The 12,191-nt window shown below is 43.0% G+C and overlaps 1 protein-coding gene across 9 annotated transcripts in view; it reads left to right on the forward strand.

The window, feature by feature from the left end:
• Positions 1–12,191, forward strand: part of CASK (peripheral plasma membrane protein CASK) — a 599,783-nt gene that overhangs the window by 551,305 nt on the left and 36,287 nt on the right. For 5 of the 9 annotated variants that reach the window (XM_076526056.1, XM_076526055.1, XM_033478107.2 and 2 more), the window contains one exon: positions 9,187–9,216. The exons of the other annotated variants lie outside the window; for them this stretch is intronic. In XM_076526056.1, the coding sequence (XP_076382171.1) occupies positions 9,187–9,216 (30 nt within the window). The remainder of the gene's footprint in view (positions 1–9,186; positions 9,217–12,191) is intronic. 9 annotated transcript variants of the gene reach the window in all.

The raw sequence follows: 12,191 nt of genomic DNA on the forward strand, positions 1-12,191 counted from the left end.
AAGTATTATAAATAAGTTATAATAACTAACTCGATAGTTATATTCGTATATAACTGACTACATTATAATAATTTATGATAACTGATTCTTCAGCTACAATAATAACTAACAACTTAGCTGTTGTAACAAATTTATAATAATTTGTAACAACTAATTCGTTAGTCATAATAATAACCAACTAACGCGTAATAATTTATAATAACTGATGAGTTATAAATTAATTAGCTATCATCATAATTAATGGGTTAGTTATTATAAATAATCAAAATCAAGTGTAATAACTGCCTCGCTAGTTACAATAATAGCTAATTAATTCATAACAACACAAAATAAGCAATGAATTATAATCGTTAACTATGAATCAAATTACTTCCTGCCCGGCTCTGATACGAACACAGGAGAAACTATAAACGAGAAATAATTTCGATGAAATCGATCGAAGACGATCGCTCCACGATCGCAGCTGATCCATCCCTGTTTTGTGCGACGACGTCGTTTATACCCTTTACCAGTCTCTACCTACCCACTGCTCTCTATATTTTTACGAGCCGAAACCACCCACGAGTTCTCGAATTCCGCATTGAGTCCCAGTAAAGATAGCCGTCGACGTGGACGTGCTATCGGCGCTGTAACGAGAACGTAAGCGTCGCCGACGAAGGGCGTCGTCGCCGTGTAACCGATAAGAAAAACCGATTGTACCCGTGTTGTATCCTAGGAGAGAGGCGAGATATCGTTCTCTGTTGCGTTTAGTGTGTCGCAGCCGGGGGAAAGAGATAAAGAACAAATATAACAGAAGGCCGAACGCGAAAGAAACGAGCGTGCGGCGGTCGATCGACGATTCTGCGCTGGCACATTGTACGAAGATCTAATAAAGCACGAACTGCTGGAACAACCACCATGATCCGTCGCACATCACCTCCACCAACGTGTGTGACCTCTTCTCTTCTCTCTCTCTCTCTCTATCTATCTATCTCTCTCTGTTTTGCCGTAGAACGTAGCCGACACAGCCGCTGTCTACGGATATACCGATTTCACGCACGTACTGTGTGCCCGACGGACGATCTGTCCCTTGTTGTGTCGTTACCCTGCACCGATCGACATCCATGCGGTAACCCGGGTTTTACGGCTAGCCATAGACCACGAGAGCCCGTTGCCACGGAAGAACGCACGAGACGCTGTCTCGACCAGACCTGCCATGGAATTGATGACGCGTGGGGCTCCACGGACGTTGCACCACGCCGCAATCGTCCACGAGCTACCTTTTCCCCCCACTCCTACCGGAGAGTCTCGGACAGCAGGACACTGAAGCGGTGGGGATGCGTCGCGGTCGAAAAGCTGACCTGCGCATCGTCACGTGACGACCCAGTGCTGCTACGTATCCCCTCCATTATTCCAAGTTTGTCGGCGACTGCGAGGCAAAGAGGTTCCTCTCGCGCCATCAATTCCATGGCAACACCGGTCTCAACGACCGCCGAGATTTTCTCCTGCTCTCCGAGTACTCTCTTTCTCTCGCTCTCCCTCTCTCTCTCTCTTTCTCTCTCTGTATTTTTCTCTCTGGACAGATCGTTCCCGTTCGATCGCTCCTTATTTTCGCCACCGATCGAACGTCGATGTACTCGCACCCGCAGCGCTACCACAATCGTAAAACTCTCGACGATCGCTCGCCGCCCCCGCACACAATGACCCTTTGTAAAGCACCGACACCCACGCACCGTTCTTGTTCACCGTACCGTCGTCAGCCAATTAACCAAGCGTTGTCTCTCTGTGTTGTTTCACTGTCGTCGTCGTCGTCGTCGTCGTCGTCGTCCATGGGCACGAGCAGTCTTGACCTTTGTGCGGGGACGAGTCCGTAGAACTGTGACAATTACCTGGCGAATCAAAATGGAGAATCCGATCCTTCGAGAATTTTCTCGTAAATTGAGCGTGTTACGGATCTAGAGGATCTAGATTTTCCATTTTCTTGTAGCCAATGAGAACCCGTTCTTTTTCTTTTTTTGCCAGATCCGTGGAAGTGCGAACTGAATTCGGTATGCTCTAGAGTCTGATTTTGATGAATGAGAATTCGATTTGTATATGATCGAATTTGTACATTGTAATTTCAGTTTCGACAGCTGACTGGAAAATGTGTCGATAGCTAAAAAGATAAACGTCGTATAATTTATTTTCAATCTTTCAGTTTAGTTATTCGATCATTTAGTCTATTTTGCTTTAGTTCGTTGCAATATTTATCGTTAGACAATATTTATTTTGCATAAAGATCTGCAGTCTAGTTGTCCGTCTCAAAACGAAATGATTAAAAGTTCCAGCTCATTAGAATTTTCTCTTCACTGGAAATAATGGAAAATTAAAAATTGAAAATGGATTTTCTGCCCGACCAGACTGACTTATTTATTTACTTACGTAGTGTCAAGGGGCCAATTTTTAACTTTTAACTTTTTAACTTTTTTAAAGGATAATGAAATAATAATAATAGTAATGATAATAAAATAATAAAAAACATGAAAATGGAATCAATATAATTATACAAAACAAACACAAAGCGAACATCCTAGCTTCCGATACCACTATACAGGTAAAAATGTCTCGCAATCCGGAAATTGGGGATTCCTAAGATTATTTGAAGTAATATTTTCCTTATCGAAAATACAATCCGCGGCTTTGTTTACCAGTTATTAACGAGAAACAGTGACCAATGAGAGGCGAGATCAGCTGGCGCGAGACGGCCGAGCCAATGAGCTTCGTGCGTCCGTTGGCTCGGCCAAAATTATGGTATTTTCGAGAAGTGTGGGATTCCTGAGGTGATTTGAAGCAACTTTTTCCTTTACAAAAATTTTCTCCGAAGCATCGTTAACGAATTAATCATGTAAAGCACTGACCAATGAGAGGCGAGTTTGCCCGGTGCTACGCGACCGTACCAATGAGCGGAGCCGAGCTCCGTGCTCTCGTTGGCTCGGCCGCCGCGCGCCAACCAAGCTCGCCTCTCATTGGTCACTGTTTTTCGTTAATAACTCGTAAACAAAGCCGCGGATTGCATTTTCGCTAAGGAAAAAGTTACTTCGAATGACCTCAGGAACCTCCCATTTACGGATTGCAAGACATAGAGTCTATATTAAAATTTTTGAAAGTCATCAATGAAGGAGTCAACGTCGTTAACATTGTTGTTAAGTGACAACAGAGAAATTTAGACACGCGATGATGAGACAGAAAAAAACTCGTCGAGTTCTCGTAAAAGACCGCGGATTGTTAAAACCGATCAATTCGGTAACAATATTGTTGTTCATTGTGGCATATACGATGACTCGAATTCAGTTCGCACTTGGACGGTTCCGGACGATCGCGTTCGTCCCCGCGATCGGGACGAAAACGGCGGTGTTTGTCAACGGTAATTTTGTGTGTGCTTTGCGATGCGCGTCTTCTCCCGCTTCTGCATTCGCGATACGACGACGCCGGGCCGAGCGGCGCGACGACCCAGAACCCCGTCACCACCACATATGTACTCGTATTATAAACAGGAGAGACCTTCTATTCGAGGGCAGAGTGCAGGCCCAACGGAAACCGAGCACAGGGAACACCCAGCAGCGTGAGCAGCAGTCAGTCCACCAGACGAGTTGTGTGATAGTGTACCTTCTATTATGTCACTGTGTAGATACGATCGTCCACCTTCAAACCCTCCGAGTATCTCTGTTGTTCGCCCTACACGTCGGTCCACCGTTCCTACCCATCACCGTTCTCCACTATTTTTAGAACCGTTTCGAAACGTAGAAGACAGCTTCCGATGCACGCGGGGAGCAATTCGGTAACGTTCATCGTGCCACGGTCATCTTCTTCGGTGACCTTCGGAATGAACTTTCAACCGACGTTAATATTTCTTTATAATTTTTGTGAATTTATATTCGATGGATGATTTAGTAAATTTATTATTATATGAGCCGTTTATTTTGAAAGTGGCATAAGTCACTTTACCGTAATGAAAAGTGGTGACTTTTTAATGTTTATACGAAATTATTTATACTGAGAAAAATATCAGTATCCTGAGATAACAATACAAGTAAATCTTCTCGAAAGTTGGCATCCATATTTTTAAACGTGTTAAAACGCAAACCCTTAAATATTATATTAAATTAAATATTATATTTATATTAATATATTAATATTATAATTATTATAATATTAATATTATATTAAATTAAATATTATATTAATATTAATATATTAATATTATAATTATTATAATATTAATATTATATTCAAAACAAAGTGACTTATGCCACTTTCAAAATAAACGGCTCATATAGTCCTACAGTTTATTATTATAGTGAATAATTTCGGGGCCTTAGACGACATAATAGCTGAACAATTCCTATTAAATCAAAATTCAGTATCAGAAGTGATACCTTGACGATCATCTATTGGTCAGCGAGGTATTACTGGAGTTTTTTTCGGTGGTCACCCAAGAAGCTGTCCTTAACAGCACGTATGTCAAGGTCGTGGTCATTGGAGGCAGATTCCCTAAGCAGCACTTTTACCACTATCGTCCCCTATGCACTGTCCTCCGTGACGTTTTAAGGGGGGAATTTCTTATTTCTGGTGAAAAATATCGATTCTGCTTTGTTTTCCAAAATGGAAAACTGTAAATAACTTGAAAGTAAATCCAGAGATTTTATTATACTTTGATCAGGTGACATAAATCATTTCGGTTCGATTTACTCATAAATGCGGACCTTTTATTGAACTTCGATCAAATTATATTGAATTCTTTCAGATCGATTTGCTGGTAATTTCGGAGAGAGAGATTTTATTACATTTTGATCATGTCATGTGAACTCTTTCAATGCTAGTAAATACAGAGATTTTATTACACTTTGATCAAGTTGCATAATAATCGTTTCGGTTCGATTTTCTCGTAAGTGTAACAGTTTTATTACACTTTGATCATGTGGTACAAATGTTCAATTTGGAAAAAGCTAGAAAAATCGTCCCTATTTTTCACATTAAACGAAATCTACAATTATTTTGATTGGATGTCAAACGATTCTCAACGCTTTATCTACCGACAGCCAATTAATACAATTTTGATTTGTTGTGCTATAGTAAAAGAAATCTCAGCAATCTTTCTCTACGTGGTAAACACACATGACATAAATAATGACTACCATTAAACAATTTATTATAACCCTTGGCGGACCAGAAGTATTTCAAGTTCACGCGTACCAGAGATTTTTTAAATCAAATTCAGAAAAAAGGTGTTAATTTCATTAGAATTCGACTCAATTTTTTAATATAGTATTTTACAGTTCAATATAATTTTTTAACAGTATTAATTTTTACTAATGCACTCAGTGATATATTTTCGCCAAAATCATCATATTCTATTCTTTCAAAGTTTTTACGATCCCATTGTCTTATACCACGTGTACGGTATCGTTGGACCGTCGAGGCTTAAAAAAGAGTCTTCGGCTGTAGATTATAGACGATCGAAAATGAGAAAATTGTCGCCGGTAGGTAATGCGTTAAGTTCGAAGTTCAAGTGGATCGTTCCGGTAGCTTCTCTCGAACGATGCCAGGCCATCTGCCACAGTGTTCAAAGTTCGAGCCACTTCATCGTCGTACGAGCATCGAGTTTACGATGAGTAACTGACTCAGGGTTACGCGGAGGCGTTTCCAAAGAGCGAAGCCGCAGGAGAAGTCGATTTCTTTCACCAAAAACGAAAGAGGTTCCCCGCTTAAGCGACCGGGACGAGGCCGCGCGGCTTTGCCGGAACGGTGCGGCCTGAAAGATCCTAATTTCCGTCGACCAGTTTCACGGCTATCGATTCTTCCCGGCGATGAAACGCCTGGTCTACGGCCACGCGGATGCACGAGCCACCGCGCGAGATCAGCGTAGTCGGGAACATAAGTTACGCAAGGCGTGGGGGTAGGTGACGCATGCGCGAGAGTCCCGCGCAGCGGCGTGGCGCGTTTACCGCGTGAATACTATAACATATATATATATATATTATAATATACTGTATTATATTATATTATATTATATAGATTATATTATAATATAATATAATAATATATTATATATATATAGATTATATTATATATTATAATATATATTATTAATATATATATTATAACGTTATAATATAATATTCACAAAAAAATTCAAGTCCTCCAGTCCAGTCCTAAAAAAGTTATTGCATTCGAAAACGCAACGTCCGAATATTTATGAAAGTCACTGTAATTCTGAACAATAGAGGCCTTACGTCGCGTCGCAACCGTAGCTCAGAATTGTAGTGTTCACACGGTACACGCGCCACGCCACTGTGCGCGACTCCCGGCGCATGCGTCACCAACCCCACTCCTCGCGTAACTTATTTTCGTGGCTACGCTGCGTGAGACTGGTCGTCGGAAAAAGACGAGCGAAATACCTGTCCCTGTTCGTGTTTCGTCCACGTACACAACACTCTAGACGTTTCTCAGTGTCTCTTTCCCTTTCTCTGACGGGATTTTACTGGGTGTACTCGTTAAGTTTGAACGCCATTTTTCTCGCGTTTCGTGCGGTGCAATTGAAAAATGCTTCGCCTATTCTTAAATCTCGAGTGATGCATTCGACGTAAACAAGTCAAGGTCACCTTTCCCTAATTGCAACGGTGTATTATATTATGACCTGGAAGCGATCATAGACTCGAAAATTTTCTGCGATCGCGACAATATTTAATGAAAAATTATTTCTTACATAATAATGCAGGTTAAGAGGTGGTCTTGACGTTTTTCTCCCCGCGTAAAAGGCATCTTTCACGATTTAAGAACATGCGAATCTGTAGCCTGCCAAGCGGCGATCAAATTTAGTCCTGGAGCATCGTTTAATTGCAGGATCGAAAGTGCCTAGAAAATGGTAAGCAAACTTAACGGGCGCGTCCTGTACACGTACATAGATATATCGCATACATATTAAATGTATATGTGGTGTAGAGAGACTGTTCTGTTCGAAGTTCCACGTTCCATAGTTCGAACCGTGTGTGGATCGTCATCCGACAGGCCGCATTGCACCGAGTTTAAAGATCCGCGCGACCACCAGCTTCGCAGAGAGATCGTGTAACTAGTCCGCCTAATGTCGTAGCTCTGAACGTGAGTAAACATGCGAGACGTTGCCCGACGCTTGCGAACAACAACAATGTGGATATTGCTCCCATCACTGTCTCTCGACCTTTTTTTGCTCGTACCCTTTTCGTCTTTTTTTCTGTGTCTTCCGTTCACTTCCGAACTAGGTTGCCAGGCTTGGATGCGAGATTCCAGATTGGTAGAGTGACGGCGAATAGTACGGCATGCGGTGTTCGCAGGAAAAGTGGCTACGCGAGGAGTGGGGCAATGACGCATGCGCAGCGCGTCCCGGACAGCGGCGCCGCGCGCCTACCCGGCGAACGTTATAGCTCTGAACTAGGATCAGACAGAGGCTTTACGTCGCGTCGGGATCTTAGTTCGGAGTTATAATGTTCTGCCGGTAGACGCGCCACGTCGCTGCGCGGGACTCCCGCGCATGCGTCGCCCGCCCCACTCCTTGCGTAGCAAGTTTTCCTGCGAACACTTATGGCGGGGCGACTCTCACTGCCTCGCCACGTGCGGCGGAGTCGGAACCACTCGGAGTCGCTCGGTCATCCAAAGGGTGTCCCTATTGTATTTCGGTTCGCTGCAGTGTTCACGGCGCCTCCTTAGGCTTCGAACTGTAGCTAAGAAATGCGATGCAATCGGGACACCCGTTAGCCCTCCGAGTGTCTCCGACTCCGCTGCGCGAGGCGAGGCAGTGAGGATCGCCACGCTTTACTACCTGCCCCCATTTTACCGATCTAGAATCTCGCATTCAAACCTGGCAACCAGGCTTCCGAAGCCGAGGCTCCGAGCACGAGGCGTCGCACAGTGTGGATAAATGACAAAGGTTGCGTCAAAATCGTGGAATTTTTTATAGAAATTAGATAAAGAGATGTTTTCTTTATTTTTTATTTTTAAATCAAAGTTAAAATGTTCTAGAATAAGGGAAAATAATAATTCAACATCTTCTGATAAAATTTTTGTTTGCCTACTATGACGTGATCTTGAAAACTGTGGGGAAAACATTTTAATATAATGTAGAAATTAAAGAACTTTCTTCTGTGTTTCTACATTATTTTGTATCTGTACGATACCGGCCACGTGATACCATTCGAATTGCACGCAAACAATATATTAATTTCTCGAAATTAGTGAAGACAATATGAGTGCCACACTTCAGCGAGACACCCGGTATCGCCACGCATGGCCGGATCTCACGTACTATTTATTTATCGATATTTATCCTACGATTTCACGTGATTTCACATGACGCGACATTAGTATGTTTCTACCTGTTTAGACGTTCTCGGCTCAGCTCGGAGCGTCTCGTTCGACATCGTGCCTCCCGAATGATCACGATCGCCCTAATCGGTACTCCCATCGAGTCACGCACCGTTTTTTACGCATCTCATGTATATAAGTCGCGTTCATCCACGTCCCGTCGGCGATTTCTTTCGGCGGGTCGCCTCGGATTTTTCGTTCGCGCGACCATCGACGAATCGGTTCTACCGAAATAAAAAAAAGAAAAAAAAAAGAAAGAAAGAAAAAAGAAAAACGTTCGGCGAGCTAACGAATCGATGTTTCCTGCGTGACACCGACCGGGCCGGACCGCGCGTTGGTGCCAATTGGTTGGTCCTCGCAGCTCTCGACCGCCGATTTCTATCCGCCGCGAAGAGCACGATTCGCTAGTTTCGGTAGAGATCGGCTCCCGTTACGGTGGTGAACGAACGATTACAGCTCGACGAGCTCGAAGGGAGAGGTAGAAAGGAAGCTGCCTGTGTCACAGCAATGCGCACCGTGACTCTCGGAAGCGTTGACGCGCGCGACATCCCAACGTAGGTGTTCTTTATCGTTGATTTTTATCGTAACCAAAAGAAAAAAAAATTAAAGAAAAGAAAAGAAAAGAAAGAAAAAAAAGAGAATGAGAATAAAGTAAACAGTCGAGAAAAGAAAAGAAAAAGTAAATATGAAGGAGAGGGAAAGTAACAAAAAAAAAAAATAAAACTTGAAAGAGAAAAGAATTAATAGAACATTCGTACATTCGCCTAAGATCAAGTTGATGAACATGTTAATTAATCGATCTTCCTTTTTTCTGTTTTTTCAACGCTCTAGTTGTTCAGGATTAAGCCTCTGCCAGTGTTAGTAAGTACCGCCACTTGATCTGGTGTGATTGGACTGCTGTAGTTAGAAGGCTATGCGTTTATCATACATATAACATTATTATACATACTCACACCATACGTCACGTTTGTTAAACACATATATATACACTCACACACACACACTCTCTCTCTCACACACACCGTCCATGTATCGTCTGTCCGCGGCGTGGGTCTGAGTAAAAAAAAAACACGGCTCGAAACGGATTCGCGCGATCGTCGGAACGTCGAGACGGTCCCGGCGTACGTCGGCGACCCAAACAATGCAACGCTTTGTCTTTTCTTTATTCGTAGCTTACGTCCGCCTGACGCGTTTCAAAGCTTCCGTCAGGACCGTCTCGGAGTCGTCTGAGAGCCCACGAAACTTTACCCAGACTCAAGCCGCCCGTTCATTCGACCGCCAACACACCACCGCTGCAGAAACTGTAGGTCTCCACTTGACCATCACCCCCTCCCATCGCGCTCATGCTCCGCTGGCGAATCAGCCGGATTTCAAGCCGAAGGAGTGGGGGTATGTCGCGTGACGCGCCGGGACTCCCGCGCAGCAGAGTGGGGAGCGTAACGAGTGTACAGCAATGTCTCCCAAACTGACGCACAGATTGTGCATAAAAATGGACAATTTGGGGAGAGGAGATACGATTATTCGAGCCTTGCAGCTCGTTTTTATAGTTGTTGACAATCGATAATTATCAAAACAAGGCTCTAATAAGCGTATCTCCTCTTCCCAAATTGTCCATTTTTGTCCATTTTTGACAATCTGAGCGTCAATTAGAGAGACATTACTGTACATCGTAATTCTGAATTACCGACGCGACTCGTCGTGCAAACTCTGCGCGAATAATTCAGAATCAGAGCGTAGACCAGCGTTGCTAGGTCCAGCGCGATCTCACTGCTTCTCGCGATAGAGGGGATAGAAACGTGCTGCAAACTGTTGCAGTCGCAAAATGGGAGACTAGGCTACGTAACTCTAATATACCGCAAACTGACGCAGGCGCAGTGGCTGACCTCGCGAGAGGACTGAGAGACTACCTGCCTAACCTACGATACCTAGCAACCGACCAACCTACGAGCGCATCCATTATTCCGTTCCATTATTACAGATGATGACAAGATAGCACTCGAGGAGAACTATTGGGTTGGCCAACAAGTCGTTGCGTTTTCCTGTACTGCCATCTATTGATAAAATACGCAATGACTTATTGGCCAACCCAATACATTGTTATCGCCTGTGACAATGCAATGGAATTATGGACGCTCTCGTAGATAAGTCAGTTGTTAGATATTGTAGGTTAGGTAGATAATCTATCAGTCCCCTAGCGGGACCATTCTCTGTGCCTGCGCCAGTTTGCGGTACGTCAGAGTGACGTAGTCTACCACTCTGCCACTGCGCCAGTTCGCAGCACTTCCTTACCCCCCTCCACCACGCAAAGCATTGGAATAGCACTGGACCTAGGATCACTGGTGTACACCCGTTACGCGTGCCACTCCGCTGTACGGGAGGCCAGGCGCGTCACGTGATCCAAACCCCCCCACCCCTTCGACTTGAAGTCTGGCGTAATCGCCTGCGAACCATGCTTGCGTTTCTCTTCAGTTTACTCGCTCACACCACGCCCCGGGCCACTAGAGATTCTATAAACAAGAGATTACTGTAACGAGAAAAGCCATTTCCCTTCTCTCTCTCTCTTTCTCTCTGTTTCAATCTCTCTATATCTATCTCTGTCTGTCTGTCTCTCTGACTCTGCCTCTATCCATTTCTCGCTCTGCTGGCACTTGTAGAGTGCTAGCCGCACGAGAGCCCTTCTTTCGCTGCCGATCGAACGAGATCGTGGACTACGACGCCCGTCGAATTGGCGATCTTCGGGGAAAGGCAACGAGAGAGCTTCGTGGTCGACGAGAAGACTGCGAGACGATTATTGTGTAAATATAGAGCAGGGATCGAAAGGTTGTGTCACTTTTTCATAGGCTTTATTTCGAACCTGGACTTTTTACAGTCGCGTTCTCGCGTTATGTGTTCCTATAAGACAGAATAAAGAAAAATGTCGAGGCTACTGAAGAAAAAACTATTAAAATATAAAATCGGAAATTTATTTGGACGGATATAAATATTTCGTTTATTGATAGTGAAAGAGTTCTTTGTCGTTGCATCGAAGAATATTACTTAATGAATAGTACTGTGCCAATATAAAATAATTATTGCACATAATTATGTTCCGAATAGATTACTTGTTCGTAATATTTGTGTAAACATTTGACAGTTTTAAGGTTGCTTGTGTTTCTAATATAGGATCATTCTTAATACTTTGACCGTCAATCTTTCCACACGCCGATCTGAAAAATTTTACGAAATTCGAGCAGTTCGTTTAATGAAAATAATATTGCAAATCGAAGTTGCGCGACGTGAATTACTTTCTCAACATTCTTTCGTTTCGCGGATACTAATAAAATTAAGAAAATGTAACAAATTAGCGTGGAACTTAATTTTCAAATTGGAACAAACGATTCCGTCACCCACGTATGGATGACGCGGCAGTCAAAGCGTTAATAAACATTCTGAGATAACTTATTTCGAAGGAACTTTTATTATACCGATAATTTTATTATGCAGACTATTTTAAAATTATTATATTATAATGTATATAATATTTAAAAAATTGTCCTAAAGATAAGATATCGACAACAAAAATTCATAAATATTTTCTTGGCAGAATCAAAATAAGTTCGAACAAAATTTCTTCTAAAATGAACGATTGCTATCAATTTCGATCCCTGGCGCATAGATTAAGCTTACGCGAATATGCCAGCCTCTCAATCTTTAGTCTGCTCTTATCTTTAACTAGCGTCGAAGTTATGATTACCTATTGTCATTTCTTTCCTTTGTATTAACTTCGTTTTGTTCGCCGGAGTTATGGTTCGATGGTGAGAAAGTCCCTTCAGTTTTTCTTGCTGATGGCAGACCTG

The sequence above is a fragment of the Megalopta genalis genome, chromosome 13 (genome assembly GCF_051020955.1).
Source record: "Megalopta genalis isolate 19385.01 chromosome 13, iyMegGena1_principal, whole genome shotgun sequence".
Lineage (NCBI taxonomy): Eukaryota > Metazoa > Arthropoda > Insecta > Hymenoptera > Halictidae > Megalopta > Megalopta genalis.